Source organism: Balearica regulorum, chromosome 24 (assembly GCF_011004875.1).
Source record: "Balearica regulorum gibbericeps isolate bBalReg1 chromosome 24, bBalReg1.pri, whole genome shotgun sequence".
NCBI classification, from domain to species: domain Eukaryota; kingdom Metazoa; phylum Chordata; class Aves; order Gruiformes; family Gruidae; genus Balearica; species Balearica regulorum.
In genome coordinates this window covers 7,745,065-7,763,643 of record NC_046207.1, presented here as the reverse complement: position 1 = coordinate 7,763,643, position 18,579 = coordinate 7,745,065, and the positions used below count along the sequence as shown (strand labels likewise).

General features: G+C 44.0%; 1 protein-coding gene across 2 annotated transcripts; it reads left to right on the top strand.

The window, feature by feature from the left end:
* The first annotated feature begins 21 nt into the window (after positions 1-21).
* On the top strand, positions 22-13,455 carry METTL2A (methyltransferase 2A, tRNA N3-cytidine). Of its 2 annotated transcripts, none has more exons than XM_075775249.1 (9): positions 22-170; positions 2,026-2,117; positions 6,055-6,416; positions 7,792-7,841; positions 8,305-8,365; positions 9,528-9,667; positions 10,477-10,583; positions 10,783-10,848; positions 12,214-13,455. In XM_075775249.1, exons 1-9 carry the CDS (start codon positions 82-84, stop codon positions 12,363-12,365), a joined length of 1,119 nt encoding a protein of 372 aa, XP_075631364.1. In that variant the 5' UTR covers positions 22-81; the 3' UTR covers positions 12,366-13,455. The 2 variants fall into 2 exon arrangements, with proteins under 2 accessions (XP_075631364.1, XP_075631366.1); XM_075775251.1 differs by lacking the exon at positions 22-170 and adding an exon at positions 409-757.
* Positions 13,456-18,579: the final 5,124 nt, after the last annotated feature.

Here is an 18,579-nt window from a genome sequence, read left to right as displayed (position 1 = left end):
GCGCCCGCGCCCGCCCGCCTACTCCTCTTTCGGGTAGGGCCGCGGAGCGATGCTTCCGGTTCCGGTGGTGCGCGGTCCGTCATGGCGGCACCCAGGGAAGCGCTGGAGCGGCGACCCTTCGGGAGGCGCTTCCTCACCGACCCTACACGCCTCTTCCAGCACAACGCCTGGTGAGGGCGGCCGCCGCCTCCTCGCCCCGTCGGTGCCCGCTCCGGATCCCTGGCCCTTTGCTGCCCACGGCGGAGCGGCCCACGGAGCCGGCCGGGGCGCTCCGGGGTGCTGTCGCCCTGTGGTGCCTTTCTGTGCCCGGCCGCGGGGGTTGGGTAGGGTGGCTGGGGACGAGGGGGCTTGTCCTCACCGCCTTGACGTGCCGGTAGTCTGAGGCGAGGCGCTGTGTAACGGCGCTCCGCGGGGACCCGGCCGCACACACTGTTGTCGCTTCTCTCCCAGCGCGCTGGCCCGGTGCCCGGGCCGGCCTCTGAAGCGCCCGCCGGGGTGCGGAGCAGGCCGAGGGGAGCTGTGGGTGTGGGGCTAGCAGCCAGGCAGCGAGGAGGGCCTGGGGCCGGGGACTGTCACCCCCGGGCTGGGGCGCTGCTAGCGTGGCCGGCGGTGCCGTGAGGGCTGGGAGGTGCGGGGGAGCCCTGCCCTCTTCAGCTGGTGCTCGCGGGTGCAAATCCCCGGGGGATCCTGAGCCTTCCTCGGCTCCTTCCGAAGCAGTTGGGATTCCTCAGGCTCCCTTGATGCTTCAGGAGAATGTGTTGGTTTGCTTTGTAGCGATCGTTTCATTGCTATAATTAATAAAGTTAAATTATGCACTCTCAGAAACCTGGAACTCTTCTCCATCTGTATGCATTAATGACTAATGTATAAATTGAACAAAGACCATTTCACCTATCTGCTGCCACGCAATGCTGTAGCACTGTGAGATCGTGCTAGGTGTTAGCTTGGAACAGGATGTCTTTGGTTGGAGAAAGCTATTGCTTTAAAAAACGTTAAGCACCCAAATTCTCAAATTTGCTGGGAACTGAAGGTATTTTGCATTTTTGAGGTAAATATGTCCACTTTTGTTCTCTGGCTGTTATACCCTGTTAAGAATTGGGTATGTTTAATTTGTAATAAAGCAATATGTGCATGTATCAGCTTGTCATTCATTGTGAGACTATAATATACCAAAGGTATGTTAAAAAGTGTATCTTCAACAGTATTTTCCTGCAGAAGCTCCTAGTAATCTAGCTTTTCACAGACTTGATATTTAAGTCTCAGTTTTGTGAATTAATATCAAAAGAGTAATTCCTCCTGAGGCCAGAATAGTGCTTCTTGGTCCTTGTATTTTGCTTTTCATTCACTTATTTTAGTGAAAAAAGGTCAAGTGACTCACTTTAATGACTATACAAATGTGTATGCACATTTAAGTTATTAATAACTCTTAATGCTTTGAAGCTTCCTATGTATTTTTCTCGTAATTGGATTTAATATAATACTTCACTTTCCAAATAACCCTACTGCCTTTTTTGTTTTAACTTGAGAAAGAAGATGTAGTTTTCTAAGACAGCTAAATCAGATAGCCCATGTTGATGACCTGCTTCAGTGAAAGCATGCAGGCACCTACCTGTCCATCACCTGTGTAGGAACAACTGCTTTTCACCATGTCAGAATGGCAGCTCCTCTCCAAGGAGGCCTGTTTGTGCTGAGTGTCCTCGTGGTTTTATAGTAAGGATTTATTTCCTCTAAACTTGGCTGAGCATCAAATAGGGAAAAGGATTAGGGGACAGATTTGGTGTCTCCTGGGATCCCTTCCAGTTGCATCTTTTGTAATGCTACGAGTGCTGTTCACTCAGAACTGGGAGCCGTACGTGCTGATAGCTGTTGTACTGCTGCTGAGCTAGAATTAGAGATCGTGGAAACACAATCCACAGCTGTCAGTTTGCAGAGGGCTGTCTAGACTTTTTTTCTCTCTGTCTTTCCCCTACCATCCTCAGCTGAGTAGTTCATCTTTTTTTTTTTTTTTTTTTTTTTTCACCACAGGGATAATGTGGAGTGGTCAGAAGAGCAGGAGGCCGGTGCCAGGAGTAAAGTTCAAGAGAATAGCTCACAGCTATTGCCACAAGATAAACAAGGTACTTTCAGATAGTCTTCTAATGCTACGTCTTGACTTGTGCATACAAGAGCGGAACAGTCTGGCCAGAGCTGCATATGCATCATCATTTATCCCTCCCTTCTTCCCCTCTCCCGAATCATTCAAAATACGTTACCTAGTGGTGGATAATGAAAAATGGAGGAGGAGGAGGATCTTTCTGTTCTTAATTTACCTCTCTGTGACTTTTCCACCTTCTCCAGAGACTCATCCTACTGGAACAGAAATGGTATTGGTTGGGAGGAGTCATCTTGGGTTAGCTTCTTTGTTCACATTGTGTATGTTTAAATACTTGTTAGTGTTCCTTGTCAACAAACTTCTTTCAGTGTAGCGTTATTGCCTCTGCTTGCCTTTGCTCTCTAAACTTTAACTTCTAACAGTCAATCTTTCATTTGCTTGCATGCTGTGGAGCAATCCCTAATTCAAGCTTAGTTTTTCTGTTAAGAGAATCTAATAAAGTAGTGTCCATATCTGTCTCTACCAAGTTAGCAAGCAGCATGATAATGATGATTAAATCAGAAGTGAAGAAAAATTATTTTATCCTGATTGAAGTCTTTATCATCAGAGAGGCAGAAAAGGGTTTCCAAAGTTTTTCTTTCCTCTAACTTGGCTTAAAGGATATTGATATATCCAAAATGCAAAGCTTACCTGAATCTGAATCAAGCTAAAGGTGCACAGTTCTACAGTCAAGTAATACAGTTGAAGCTGTTCTGAGTTGGTTAATAATGCGTCTTTCCTCCACACCCGTTAGATATCATCCAGTCCCTTAAATGATGGTGAAATGGCTTCCTGTTCTTTGGTATGATAAGAGACTTTGTTCGATGATGATCTTGTTTCACCCTGCCGAGCTCTAGGATGGATCTGCTCCTTTTGTTCAAATTAAATTGAGTGTGTCATCCGTAAAGCGATGCTGAACACTACTGGAGCTATTGAGACACTTCCCATATAGCTGTGTTCACAATAGCAAATTTAATTATACCAAAGAGCAACCCTCCTAATTTCTTGGATTCCCAGAAGTATCCAGCAGTTTCTATTGTGATACCCATTGTGTTGAGTTCATTTTAAAATCTGGTTAACATTAAAGGATGCTGTCTCTCATGCTTTGAGAACCTATATACAACTCTGAAATTGTGGAGCAATTGCTGTTAGAGCAGTTTGTCAGGTCTTCATGATGCATTTCCCAGACTGAACAATGGAAGCCAGTCAAATTTTGATGGCTGCTATTCAGTGGGAAGCGTGTAGAGACAATGGGATGGCTGAAACATAGGGAAGCCAGCCCAGCCAAATGTGCCTGAAGGGTCTAGTATTTTGAGAATCAGTAACGTCCAGGCAGGAGAACAAAGGCAGGCTCTTGGTCATTATGGCTGTATTATTCTGTGGACTTCTTGAGGCTGTCAGAATTTGTTCTGAAGAAGGAGAGAAGTTCTGTGGGGTATGTCGAAGACGTGTCTGCTGGCTGGAAACAGAGAAAGAAGTGGAAGAGATTCTTGGTTTCTTTTTGAGGCTCCGTAATTAGCCCCTGTGCAATTCAGGGGGTTCCTGGTTCTCTTCTTGTATTTTGTGAACAGTTACTTTTGTTTGCACTTCTGCAATGTGAAAGGGTGAGTATGGGCTTGACTTTGGGGGTGTCCTTACAAAGATGAGCAGAAAGGTCAGGAGTCCTTATCAAGAAAGTCTCTGGAGGAATCTGGCTCACACACCGATGTCCCCCTGAGCTGAGGGTCTTGAAGCGAGTATTATGTGAACTTTTCTGGCATAAGTTGTGTGGGAAGTCAGACTGAAAAATTAGTATGGTCATTTTTGTTTTAAATCTGTTTCTTGCATGACCTTTGTCAGCTGGCCCTTGATTTTTTGCATTGATATAGTTACCAATCCTTTATTCCAGTGCTTTGAAAACACTATGGTATGAGGTAAATGAGTTTTAAATATAGCTTCCACACGTGTGGGTTGGAGTATAGCAGCTGTTCAATAGCATCCAACAGAATTTCATGATAATTTAACACAGGAAGAGCACAATGCCTTGTTCGGTGTTACACTGTGGCAAAAATGTGGGTAATCCAAAATGGCTGGGTTGGAATATTGCCACAGCACCTCAGGTGAGCATCCCATTAACAGCCAGGCTGTCATGGGATTGTTAGGGACCAGCAGGAATCAGGACTTCCTATTTTTGTTAGCTGAAAGAGCATTTCCAGCCCCAGCAGCCTTGCATATCCCTACTAGTGCATGGAAGAAGTGACAGTTCAGGAAGGAGTGTGCCGGGGACTGAATCAGTAATGGTGCTTCTTCTAACATGAGCAGGCATTGAGTGCTCCTATGCAAACAGTAAACTGACTTGACCCTGCTTACTTTGAGCTCTGGTGAGATTATGGCACAAACTTACTGCTCTAGTCTAATATCAGACATTAAAATTTCTTTTGGCTTGGGGTTTAAGAACAAGGCTTCTTAAAAGGAGAATATCCTTGTAGTTCAGGTAAAGAGATTATATATAGCTCTTTGTGCTAAAAATACACATATGACTGACTTCCGATTCTCTGTTAAAGCCATTTTGGTTTATATTTGGCTGAGGCTACCTCTTTTTCCAGCTGTTCTTGGTTCATTATACTACCTCATGTCAGATGTCTTCTAAACACTTGTATGCTTTCCAGAAAGACTAATAAACTGTGGTTCAGATAATACTAATCTCCAATTTTAAGGCACCTGCTTTTTCTCTTAACCCTCCTCTTAGCAGATGTTGGAGAGAGGTTATCCATTCTTACTTACAGTCATCATCTTTAATTGTGGGAGAATCATTTGCATTTGGTAATGCACCTGTTGCTGTGCAAAGATGGGTAAGGAGTTGCATGTTATTGGAATGCAGTTGGGATCTCTGGCCATGGATGTTAATGCCTCTAGGTGATTACAAGCATAAGGTGCTATAATTAGCTCTTATTTCCCAGGACAGAGAACTCATCACATCAATGAGAATTCAGGAAGCCAGTGGGATTCCTAAGTTCCCATGGAAAAATAGTTCCCCTAGAACTGTCCTTGATCTGAAATCTGTGAAGGTGTGTGGCAATAATTTCTGTGAGTGACTTGAATTTCGGTAGATCATGGCTTTCTAAGAGTTCTTCCAGCTTTCTGTAATACTCATCTTGGAATGTATCCACTTGGTGTGAAAATGATAATGTTTGCTGCTAAAGTTAATACTTATCTTTAGCCTATCCATCTTAGCTCTCTCCTATTACTTTAATGACAATCGTCACTTGTGTTGATTCTCCTCTTTTAATTTCATAAATGCGTCATGCTCTTAACATGCATAGAACTATGGAAAACAAAGTGCTGTAGACTGGACTCTAGCAACACTTGTGTAAAACATGCTGTCCTGTAATCTTGGAGTATTGCGCAAATGCTAATTGAGCTTTCTACCAGGCCTGTATAGTTGACTAATTTTTCTGTTTCTCCATCTGAAAAATGGGGTAGTGTGTTGGACAGGAGCTCTTCAGCTCCAGGCAGCTGTCATAGAATTCCTTAAAAGTTGTAAGTGCTTGACATTTAGTGTCATGAGGCTCCAAATGAATTGTACAGTGAACTGAACAAGTTAGTGTTAGAGATGGAAGTAAAACCTGGATTTCTTCATTCCAGCCTCCTTCAAAGAGGCCTTTTCTGTTGCTGGCTTCCTTTAAATCCTACCAGGAGACAGACAGTTTCCTCTTATATCTCTTTTCCCTTTTTCAGTCCTAACAAAGTGACTGCAAGGAGGCAGGCTGAGTGTTCATGTGGGATGGCACAATTTAAATAAAGGTGATTTTTTCAGTCAATAACCTTACTTATTAAAGCAGATTGCTGAATAGATGTCTGCGGTGATCCCTGACTGTCTGAACTGATTAAACTCTGAGACTTTCTAATTTGAGTGCTGGTGATGTTTTTGTTTGTGTTTGCAGAGGAATATGAGGTGAATGCTAAGAGGTACTGGGATGACTTTTATAAAATCCATGAAAATGGCTTCTTCAAGGACAGGCACTGGCTGTTCACTGAATTTCCTGAGCTGGCACCTGGCAGGAACCCAAGTCAAAATAGGGATTCTGTGCATGAATTTAGTAATAAAGAAGAATCCAACAATGAAGGGCTGGGATGCTATGGAAATGGACATTGTTCATTGGAAACCAGGGCAGAGAATCAGCTAAACCTGATAAAAACCACACCCAAGATCTGCACAGAGGAGTTGGCCACACAGAAGTATAGTGAACTGAATCAAAGTGATGGAGATTACCCAGGATCATCTGCATCTTACCGAGTATTAGAGGTAATAGCTGTAAAACAGAGCGTCACACATCACACAGTCCCTTTTATCAGTGTTAGTGGGACTGAGACATAAAAGTATTAATCATTGGCAAGCAGTAAGTGAATGGGATGATTGCCTTAAGTCAATAAAATGCAAAAAACCATGGGGCAGCTTAGAACTGAATGAAATCTGTCGGGATTCTTTTGGTTCAGACTGTGAATTGGCAGAGCCCAAGGACCGTAAGAAGTTTCTGAGTTTAAAATACATACTATTACTATCAGAAGTTGAAAGAAGCATTTAAAAGTCATCTTTTGAAGAAGCAGATTCATTTCCTTGTCTGTATAAAGCTTTCCCTTGTCATTTATGTTTTGCTTGTTTGTGCTGACTTTTGTTTGCCTTAGGAGGTGTGAAACAAAACGATGAAACCAAGAATGTAAAGATGCTGTTTGGTTTATTCCTTATGGGCCATGGAATAATGGCGAATCTCAGACTGATACAGGGTTTGTCCTGGAAAAGTCTGTAGGACTTCTAAATATTAGATTCCTGAGAGCTGGTAATGACCTTTTGCTCTGCCACCTCTAGTTTGTTCATTGTTGATATTGCTGGTTATATTGAAGGCTTCGTGTTCTGTGGAAGTTCTGCCCTTCCAGGGAGAGTCAGTATGAACTGTCCTTTTGATTTTTTTATTTAATCTGAAGCTTTGAGACTTCCTCAGGCTTTAAAGTTCTTGGGTCGTTGTGGCTTTCCTGTCTCACCTTAGCACCTTCAGTAGTACCTGTCACTGCAAGCCATCAGCGGTGTTTTCTGCTCAGTCTATTTCAATTTTACTGATTCCTTAAACATTCAGAGGCAAATTTTCCTAAACCCAGTTGTGTGAGCCATCTTGTCTTCAAATGGGATGAAGTAGAAGGAGTAATAAGGCAGAATCATTTTAGGCCTAGCTGTAGCTTGAGGAAGAGCCATCCAGTGAAGGAAACTCTGAAACACCAGGATTTAATTATAGTAAAATAAACTTCTTTCTCCATTGCTCTGATTTTCTGTGGGAGTGAATGCAACTAATCCACGGCCTTTGCCAATGCTTCAACGACTCATACAGGTTGTTATGCTTGGGATTCCAGCAATAACAGTTTTCTAAAGATTAACGATATGTAGCTTGTTAGTAAGATTTCTGTGAGAACTGGCTTAGTGGTTTTCCGCAAATGCTTGTATGTAAACCTGCTCCTCAGAGCTGAACATATTCAGATCTTGCAGTGAGATTTGCGAACGGTCACTGTTGTGCTCAGTTGTTAATTGCGAGTTGCTCTTTGTTCCGTGGTTGTAGTGATGATTTGAAGTTAGCTGCATGGGACATGCTGAAGAAATGATTTTTCACTATGTGTTCACTTTGTTTGCACAGGTTGGCTGTGGTGCTGGAAATACAGTCTTCCCAATTTTACAAACCAACAAGTAAGTAGTTCTCAGTAGGTTTTTACCTGCATGATATACCAGCCTCTGAAAAACAATTGGAAAAGTGTTGCATGTGTTCTTAGTTCGGACAATCTCAGAGAAAGGCCAGATACAAATGGTACGTTTGCCATCTGCAGCTTCAAATGATTGTATTTTGAGCTTGGGAATCTTTGGTCTTAGAATGTAACCAACAAAACGTGATGTGAGTTCACATGTCTCATTCTGCAAGCATTTTCATACAGGCCTTAGTGTCCCCTTTTCCAGAAGGAAAAATACACAGTCAGTTCCATATGAGAATAACAGAGGCATAAAGGAGCATCATGATCCACCAGATTTTGCACAAGGCATTATTGACAGACATAGACTAAAGTCCAGGATTTCTGGCTCCCAGTTCTGTGTGTTTGAGACAATCCCTGTGGAACATCTTTATATAAATGATGATAGTTTCTTTTATTTATTTCAGTGACCCAGGTCTTTTTGTTTATTGCTGTGATTTTTCTGCAACAGCTGTGGATCTTGTCCAGGTAAACTCAGTGGTGACTTATGAAGGTAGGAAGAACATGGTACCAATTGCACATTAACACAACTACATCACAGCTACCACCAGCTGTTTAGCTGCGTTGGCAGCTTACTTTTTTTTAGCTAGCTCTGATGCTGACCCTTGTACTGGTAAATCATGAAAATGAGCCATCAAAGATTGTAGAAATGAGGGAAGTTGGAGTTCTCAAAATGTCACATTGGCAGCAGACAAGTCAGCCAGATTTTCTTTCCCCTGTGGTTGGCAGAACTTTTCTAAATCCAGTGCTCTTTTAGCCGAGTAACTGCTGAACCTTGAAAACATTCAGGCTATTTTTTAACAGGAACTGAAGCTGGTTTTGGTTTGTGTGTGCATTACTGTCGCTGCAGTTCTGGGAACGTGGTCTGATTGCTCGGAGGGATACTGTTGTCTGTGGAGCAGGAGACTGGAATTTAGTCAAAGGACAAATACTGCTAACAAATTTCAGGTCAGAACAGGACTGAGAATATATGAAGTATCAGATGTAATCAGTCACTTCATGAGATGAGATGGGGAGGACAGCAGCAGAGGCAGCATGCCATTTCATCTTCTTAAGGTGACACAAGCACTGTTATAAAGGCTACTGCAATCCTTAGCAGCAACTTTAGAAAAATATACAACTTCTTTTAGAAGTCTAAATGTGATTTTTAAGAGCGTAACTTTAGGGAGCCAGGTTTTATTTTTGGAGTATAGGGAGTAGTCTGCTTGTAGTTGAACTGAATATTGATTGCAGTGATGCAGAGAGGGGCCCTGATGCTCTCGCTTTTGTAAAGATTTCCAGCTTAATGGTGTAAATCCTTCACTTCTTACCACTATTAGATGAAATTCTGACCTTAAAATTGCAATAATCCCTCAATCCAGTTTTGGGGTTTTGGCAGTGCTGATTGTCCGAAAGTAACAAGTCCAAAGCTCTTTGTAAATCCCCCACGTGTCCTTATTTGTCACTTTCACCCCTGTTCCTTGTCTGACCAGGGAAGCTATCTGACCCCATCTGCCTTAGGCCAGTGACGCTGAAACAGGTCTCTGGACACAGCACTTTATTATATGAAAGTTAAAATGCTCCCATGTCCGGGTAGTATTGAGATCAGGGTCTGCCGCTAATGCTCTGATTTCTCTCCCCTTAAATACAGAACAATGCGCAATATGATTCTTCTCGCTGCTTTGCATTTGTCCATGACCTGTGCAATGACCAAAGTCCTTTCCCAATGCCAGATGAGAGTCTTGACGTTGTTATTCTTATCTTTGTCCTCTCAGCGATTCTCCCAGAGAAGTAAGTTTTAATAATTCCTTCTGGTTGCAGAAGATAATGCATATAGAGCTGGAGTTCTTTAATGAGTAGGTTCCCTCATATCAGGAAAATTAAAGTTTGTTCTTTGTCTGGTCCAGTTTGCCATTAAGCCTCTGAAAATGAAATTTGCAGGTACTTTCTGTTGTAACAAATTCTGGCATAGGATACATGTGATTTTGAAGTGCTAAGTGGCTACAGATGACGTCTTGCTGCAGTCACAGTTGCTCACCTACTCTGAACCCCAGCCACACTGAACACTCAGCACCCATTTGTGGAAAGTATGCTGGTAGATTTTTAAGGCTCAAAGGCTGGATGAATTTCTCATATGGGAAGTGGCAAGAAGGGAGGGGACAGGTTCAGAAAACAGTTAAGAAAAGTGCTGTGATCTTAGCGTGACAGTGTGTTAAAATCTACATTAGTCTCTCTTTTTTGTTCCTTTTGGGTTTATTTCACAGCATTTTTCTTCAAGTTCACTTATTACTTGTTTTACAGAAACCAGTGGAGATCCTTTTGTAATTAGTAGGAGAGAGCAGTTAATCCCTGCTGTGGCAGGCTAAGTTATTGTTGTAAAAAAAAAAAAAAGCAGAATCAGGGAGTGTCAGAAATAAAGTGACCAAATAAAATCTACCCACCTAAGACTGAGAGAGCGCAGAAAAATGCTAGCTTTTGGTCACTCTTTATATCAAGTTGAAACATATGTAAAACTCTATACCTTCTTTTTGGAAAGTGAGCTAAGGAAACACACATCATTTTGCAGAATGTTGAATACTTCTGTTTTGTCCTTTCTTCAGGATGCAATGCATCGTTAGCAGACTGAGTCGCCTTCTGAAACCTGGAGGAATGATTTTGTTACGAGATTATGGCCGTTATGATCTGGCCCAGCTTCGGTTTAAGAAAGGTATTTTCTTTTCCCCTGGGGAGTCTTGCCAGATCACTAATAGGTGATGCTTCTCTGGAGTAGTGTCTACCCTGTTTAGGAGGCAGCTCGTTAATTCCCCTTAAGCACAGCGTGTGCTGGGAGAAGTGCTTCTTGTTGGATGGCAGTTGTTGATTTTTAAATGGTAGCTGGTAACTGTTTAAATCCCTCTTGCCCTTAGGTCAGTGTCTGTCTGATAACTTCTATGTGAGAGGTGATGGCACCAGGGTCTACTTCTTCACACAAGGTAGGAGGCTAAAAAACATCCCTCTGACTCTCCTTGCCTCTTCTTGTCCCTGTGCCCTCAAGTTTTGCCACTAGCTCTTTCCAGCCTGTCTTTCTTGGAGCAGTGTGAAATGTTAAGTGTCCCTCAATTGCATGGGGACCTGGGCTCATCACTTGCCGATGCGAAAATATGGCATAGTGAATTCCTTAGTGGAAAATCCTTTTAGAGAAAGACTGGTGTGTTTGCTACGCTGGGAGTGGTGGGATTGGAGGAGCTCTCCTTGACTCTTGTTGCCTGTGGAGGATGGAGTGAGATGGACACCACTTGAGGGAATTTCTCTTAACTTTAGTGTTCTCCAATGAGGAAATAAGAAGGGTGTGGTTCAGCATAGAGCTGAGGCAGCCTCTCCAGTCCTGCTGCTGCTTGGTGTTCAGCAGGGGTTGTCTTCTCCCTGCTTATCACCAATTGCACCTCCAGTCACTTCCACCATGGGCCCCTCTGCACGGTCAGTTTTAGAGCAGTGGCACAACGGCAACAAACAATCCCTTCCCCACTGCACAAGTCTTGTTTGTCACAACAAAATTAATGTTTAATGCGTGTTTGGCAAACGCTTCACGATGGAAAGCATCTGATAAAAGAGCACAAGCTGGGACCTGTTAGCCCTTTTCTACAGAAACTCCATACAAACCACATGCTCCCAGGCTGCAGTTGAAGAAACTCTTGGCTGCTCAGCGGGACTCGGTCTGGCTTTGCCCAGGGCCAGTGTGCTGGGGCACTATGATATTTACTTGCTTGGTCAGGAATACCTGCCAGGGTAAGTGCTGCAGCCTCAAGGGCTCTTAGTGCTTTGATTGGGCCCCAGCAGGGTGTGGTTTTTTTAAGGATTTTTTTCCCCCCAGTTAACCTTAATGAATCCCGTTCCCCTCCAGCCTATACAGCACAGATCTTATTGCCGCCATTTAAAAGCGTAGGTCTGATCCCTTTCTTTGCTCTTGCAGACTCTGAAATTCCTCTGGAGAGAGGGGGGAGGGGGAAGGAATGGATCTGTCCCTACTTGCCAGAAGATGTTCCCTTAATCAGTTACTAGAGGCAATACCCATGTCTGAAACTGCTGCTCTTTTCTCTTTGTCAAGTCTCTGTAATTCTAGTTGTCCTTCATGTAATTCTTTCCTTCCTTGGTGGAAGGTAAACTCAAGGGAAACAAGAGAAACTGTGATCTTAATCCCCCCATAGTACAGCAGTTAAGTCCTGTCTGATCTTTATGACTCCCTGCCAGACTGTGAGTTTCCTCTGGCCCATCTTTCAACATAGTTTAGCCCTCAGCGTGAGCCGGTATCAGTTAAATGAAAGCTATGGCATCTTCAATCTACTTCTCTCTGCTTCCAGATGAATTAGATGATCTCTTCACAACAGCTGGGCTGGAGAAAATCCAGAATCTGGTTGATCGGCGATTGCAAGTGAACCGTGGGAAACAAATGACAATGTACCGAGTATGGATCCAGTGCAAATACCGCAAGCCTGCTGCCCCTCAACTGTGAGGAAACGGGGTGTGCTTTTTAGGTTGGAGCCTCTTCATGGCCACGTGCAGCGTCTCCTCCTGGTGAGATGTGGTTTTACAGAGTTGAGCGCACACAGGACCTCAGTGCCTTTTACAGTGCTTGCATCGCTTCAAGTGAGTTTTGCTAAGGATGAATGTTCTAAGAGACCAAGCAGTATTTTAGATGTCTTGCTACTGGTCTGAGTTTTTTAAATTATGGTTTTAATAACTTAAAGAATGGTCAAGCTGTCTTACAGCAGCTGAGCAGGTTGAGTAGTGAGTCACTCTTACTCTGGATTTCCACATAAAACAGAAGGAAGGCTTCAACCTTACCTCCATGTTTTGTACTCCTGTCTTGGGAACAAAAACCGTACAAAGGGGAAATCTGCTCTTCTCTACAACTGGTCACTATGCCTAATATGGATCCCTTAGCCAATTTATCTCATGCAGCTCTCTTCTAGTCATTAAGGTTTGTGCAAATCCACAAGTTAAAATACATTGATCGAGGGCAGGAACTGAGAGCATGCTAGTTTCTCTGTGCCAGCTTCCCCATGGATGCCTCATGGTGTGCAGATAATCTGTGGAGAAAGCAGATTATGCTGCCTTGCCCTCACTTTCCACAAGGATGTTCATCTAGAGAGCTAGCACACTATAGGTCAGGTGCTATAAATTCATATCAGGCAAGGTTCAGGCTTTCAAAGATTTGGGGCTGATGCCAGTTCTGGGGCACCTCCAGCGTGCAGAGTATTGCAAGCAGCTCACGGGACCGGGGTTTACACAGAATTACCTGCCTTTTCTGCTTGAACAGTCAGAAACTGTTTTTGCTGGCTGCAGCCCCCGGGTCACAAACTGCATTGCCTTGTCATGGTGGCATGCTAAACCCAAGTAGACAAGACACTGTCTTTGATAAGAAGTCTGAAGAATGTCTACCACTCTTGTTTAATTTCCTAGAGGAAGGCAACATTGTGGCTTTCTGAAGGTATTTCCCCGCTTTTGACAGCAAATATCTTTTATCTCAGCTTGTTTTCTTTTGTTATTTTTAGGGTGTGGTACAACAGGTATTAGAATAAATTTTGTGGTAATGCTTTTCAGTGCTGGTTTGATTAATATAAATCAGGCTTCCACAGAAACTCACATGCTGCTGCGCGCCTGATGTGAAGGATTTGGGCCGCCATTAAGTAACTGCAGTTTTTTTCCTCTTCTGTGATCGTGAGTGTCACTAGTGCCTGCTCTCGTCTCTCAAGAAGGAAAAGCCTTGCCTGATATCTCCTACCTTGTTTTAGTTCATGAAGCAGCAAGGTCTATTGTGGGTACACCACTGGCTGAAGAGCAGTTCATGTGTCTAACTATTTTATTAGTTAGACACTTGTATTTGTAGCTTACAGTTGCCTAAGAGTAACTGTCAACTATAGAGAACACATAGGTTATGAAATAACTGCTGTCTTGAAACGGGAGAAAGGGTAAAAAGATGAGGAAATGTCATTACTATCTCTGGAGAGTCTGCAGAAGTCTTTGGAGTCAAACCAGGAGCACCCTGATTTGTAAATCATTGTAAGGGGCTGTAGCAATTCTCTCTGCTGGGTGTGTGGCAGCACAATCAGTTTGTAACCTCCATGCCACTGTGTCACTCTGCAGGTATTCATGTGTCTGCTACCCAAAGGCTTCTGGGTTAGGACATTTCAGCCCTTCCTGAGAAAAGGTTACCCAGCAAATCCATTCACACCACAAAGGCAGGCTGCAGTGCTGGGGGGGGGGAATGGAAATGCACCATTGCTTTTTTCTACATATCTTTTAAATAATCTTGAAAAGAAATCAAATAACTGGGAAGAGAATTCTTGTTCAATTTGTTGTACTGTATTTCGTAAAGGGCTAAGAGACTTTCCAGTGTCTGCAAATGACATAGGAGGCGTTAAGGCTTGAAGCAGCTTGTTTTGGAAAGCAGAAAAATGAATGGGAGATGTTTTGCTTCACAGCTACTGTGCGGCCTTTTCTCCTTCTCCATTTCCTGTCCTTTTTCGTAAAGGAAAATGTAAAAGGATTTTTTTCAATTAAAAAATCATGCCTTGCTACTGACCTGCCCTTGATGCATCTTCACCAGGGTGCAGGGGGCAAAGCAGTACCTCAGGGGAGGATGTGTTCCTTGGCTCTCCAGTTCCTGCTGATCAGCACGTGAGCTTGAAAAGCTGAAGGGAACCAGTGCTGAAGGCAGGGGAAACGGGTCTGTCTCCTCTGTCCCTTCCACTTGCCCCTAACATGTGGCTTCTGCTGGGCACAACCCAGAAGCTGTGCAGCCACTGCTATGTTTTCACACTAGATCTCCAAAGTCTGGTTCCCTGGCAAGGTTGGTATCTTAGGCAAGGTCTAGGCAAAGCACAGCTCAAGGCCTTCTGGGAGCTAAGCAAACTCATGTCCCCTCGTCTTACCCAGACAAAGAGGCTTAGCAAAAGAAGTTCTGTGAGTGTTTGATGTGACATGACTCATGTAACCAGCTCTGTTGCTTTGAATGAAAGACCTCCCCTGTGTTACGGGTGCCTTAAGCAGTTCCCTGGGGTCCTTTCCCTCTTGGTCCCCGGAGGGGGAACTCCTCCTGGGATAGCTTTATCTCCTTGGAAGAAAAATTACTGACTGGGGTAAACAAGCAGCATAATTAGTGTGAATTAAGGTAATTTGAAAAATGCCTTATTAATGATCCAAAGGCTTGTAAGCAGCGCAGGAAAATATGTTTTTAATCATAAACATGATTTATTTAAAGTTGATGAAGTCCCCTTTAAATTTAAACTCCTGAATGGGAGAAAATGAAGGCTAGTAATTTATTTGTTCCTACTTTCAAGGCTGCATCCTAGTTGCCTGCCTGGTTTTGACTTGGGCTTCATGCAAAAACTTGCAGCCCTGTGAGCCTGCAGCCATTGAAGTGGCTCTTTGCCTTTCTTAATGCTCTTCATTCTGCTGGAGTATTTAAGCAATCGTTCAATATGAACCATGCTGGGCAGACATGCTTTTGTTTCCTGTCCTGTTGGTGGTGTTCAGAAAGCAACAAGTTAATGGCCTTAAATTGAGCCAGGCCTCCTACAGGCAGATACTGTCTGAGCTTCCTTCATTAATCTCTGCCAGCTCCTGTTCTCTCTGAAGCTGCTGCTCTCCTGCGACTCCAGGCCTTGCCTCCCACACAGCTCTGCTCAGGTACCTTGGTCTTGACTTGCAGCAGCTTCTGCCATTCCCACCTTGGGCCTGCTGAGCAGCTGGGTTGCACAACGGCTTTCTAGCGTGTACAAAGGAAATCTCCAAATTCACTTTTACTACATTGAAAAGCGAGGTTAAATACCTTTTCTTTTCTTCCCCTCCCCCCCCCCCTTTTTAGCAGTGCAACATTAGCTTTAAAGCCATTCTGAACATATCTGCTCTGGTTTTGTTCCCAGCATTGCAGTCTTGTGGTCTGCGGCTGACAGGCAATGCCAACATAGCTTGTTGAACCTCCCAAGCAGAAGAGATGATTTCATAGCTCTGCAGAGGCGCTGCCCCTGTGATTCTGGAGCCAGACATTGTTACACTTGGGAAAGTCTGGTCCTGGTTCTTGCCAGAGAATGGTGGATTTCCTTGGAGGTTCGTAGATTGTTTTGGCTGGAAGGGAACTTTATCATCACCTATTCTGACCCTTTGCATAACCCTTTCATGTAGGGATTATGGCATCAAGCCTGTGACTTGGGCTGAGCCAGAGCTGGTCCTTCAGAAAGGCTTTCAGTCCAGCCAGGATGCTGAGGGCTCCAGTGAATGGCAAAGAACCCTTTGCCTCCCCAGGTATGTTGTTCCTCTCACTGCATCGGGATTTCACAGATTGGCTAGAAATTGTGAGGCAGGAAGGGAACAGGGAAAGCTAAGAGAATGAGAGGCTGGGGAGTATTTCTGATATCCTCACTATGAAAATAAATAAATTGTAAATTCCACTGAAAATTGGAGCTTTCTCAGGATCTTCATGACAACACAGGGAAGTGGGAAATGGCAGTCATCCTTAGTGATTTTTATTGTTAAAACAGTAACCATCAGCTGCTGCTGACCAGGAGCATATGAGACCAGACACAATTGTCTTCTCTCCCAAATACTTCAGCTCCACCTTCTCAGGGTGTGTCACTACCATTTCTAATTCTGTAGTTAGTTGTAGAGCTCCACGATAAATGAGACCTGATTATTTTCAATAAAACAGGGGTGTGAGCATCCATGTATGCAGGCCAGCGGCTTTTGGCATTATGTCATAACCAAAGCTGAGTGAGCTTCCTTTTGTCATTGGCATTGTGATGACCGCCGGCTGGTCCGCAGTTGGATTCCATGCAGGAATCACAGACCCAAACTGAATTTAACTGTTTTTCCTGAGCACAAATGAAAGATACACAGGTTTCAGTGAGGGCACGGATGAGGATGAGGCCACAGGGATCAAGTGATTAAGGGCTTTGAGGAGCATCCTTCCATCTCTGTAAAGACAGATGGAGAGATACTGAGTCATGCAGTCATCTTTCTTCTCCTGATCAGTCAACTGGATCTGATTGGTCAATCAGAGCAGTGCCACCACTTTTGGTTTGGTGCCATATTGGTGAAAATTAGTCCAGAAGAGAAGACACTTGATCAGGATCACTTTTACTATTGTAGCCATTTATCTACCTTGACAGAGGTGTGTGCTTGGCACGCCTCTTTTTATACATTGTCCATAGGATTCTGATTCTAACAGTGTTGTCATATATGTTTTCGGGGCAAGACAGAAAGTACTAGAAAAGCGAGGAGGAGGGAGGAATTTTTTGGAGGACTCTCCTGTGAAGCGAGGTGCTTTAGAGGGAAAGGAATTGTCAGCTCTGCGCTTAATCAGCAAAGCTCTGGAGTTTGTGCTTAGCTCTTGCTAAAGGCACTAAGTTCTTGTGCGTAAGTGCCTTGCTGAATGGGAGCTTGTATTGCCAAGAAAGTGGGACACAGTGCAGGAAATTACCTATGCAGGCAGCAGTGAATGCTAATCTGAACTAAATAGGATACAGCTACCTTTGTTACGGAGAGCACAAGCCAGACCTGGCAACTTGGCTGGAACACAGGCAGGGAGAAGAAAGAGAATGTTTGCCAAGTGTGCCTCTGCTTTTACCTCCCTTCCAAAGGCATTACGGTATGACAGAAGGTGTCATGCCAGCGAAGGTTTTTACTCTTGAAAATACAGTCTTTGACCCACAGTTGGGTGAGTGGGAACTGGCTGTGGTTGGAAAGCATTGATGGCAAAGATCACTAGCAAATCTAATGTGTCAGCACCTCCCTGGAGCTCCCAGCCTGTTGGTCCATGACTGTTTCCAGGAAGGAAGAACATCCTGGTGAGGTTTGGACCCTGCTGCTCTAAAATGTGCTCCCTTGTATTGAATAACTCCAAAGAGTCTTCTCTGCAAGTGCCAACACAGCGTGTGAACAGCAGCTTGATTTTGGGGTGGAGAGAGAGAGTGACTACTGTATTCAGGTTGTTTTAGTGTTTTGTAGTCCAAAGGACTCTTGTAGCTCTTGCATTTTCATGTTGTTTGGGGGTTGGGAATTCTGGGGGATCGCAGCCGATCCCTTGGCCTATGAAACTTGGTTTCACCTCATGTGAAATGGGAAGTTGCTGTTTGCAGACCCGGGTCACAGAGGCCAGACTCACACCTCTGTGGTGTGTGTGGGGAACACCGGGAGATCTGCTCTACAGCGGCAAGTGGAGAGGTACCCTGCCACCCTTCTCCAGGGGCACTGGATGTGGCTTTCCTCATTTAGAGAGAGAATTGGCTGATCTCCCTTCAGACTACCACGTCGTCCATGGGATCTAGCACGAGGCGCACTGCTGGGTCCTCCCCCATCTGGGGAGCACCACCTAGGCAGGTACACTGCACTGCAGTCTTTAATTACACAGCCGCACGGTTTTTTCCACATTCAGTGCCAAGGGTGGATGTGAAAAGGTCAATCGAGGTTGCATGGAAAAGTAAATCTGGCTTTTCCTCAACTTCAGGTGACTTCTACCCTACTGAGATGAGCCTTGTTATGAAGGTTGGTATGTATTTACAGACATTCACACAGAGGCTGAATATACTTCCAGAAATATGCATGCAGTAACTCTAGCTTTACAATAGGATGTTGATTTAATTTTCCTCTTACACAAATCTAGAGCAGTTTGTTTAATTGAGGCTTTCAAAAGCCCTCTAAAGTAGGGTGTCATTATGCCTGTTTTA

What these genes read in the sequence shown, in the direction of transcription:
- METTL2A (XM_075775249.1), top strand. Translation starts at nt 82, where the DNA reads ATGGCGGCACCCAGGGAAGCGCTGGAGCGGCGACCCTTCGGGAGGCGC. An exon ending in CCAATTTTACAAACCAACAA is followed by an intron (nt 7,842 to 8,304) that starts GTAAGTAGTTCT and finishes TATTTATTTCAG; the next exon opens with TGACCCAGGTCTTTTTGTTT. An exon ending in TCAGCGATTCTCCCAGAGAA is followed by an intron (nt 9,668 to 10,476) that starts GTAAGTTTTAAT and finishes TCCTTTCTTCAG; the next exon opens with GATGCAATGCATCGTTAGCA.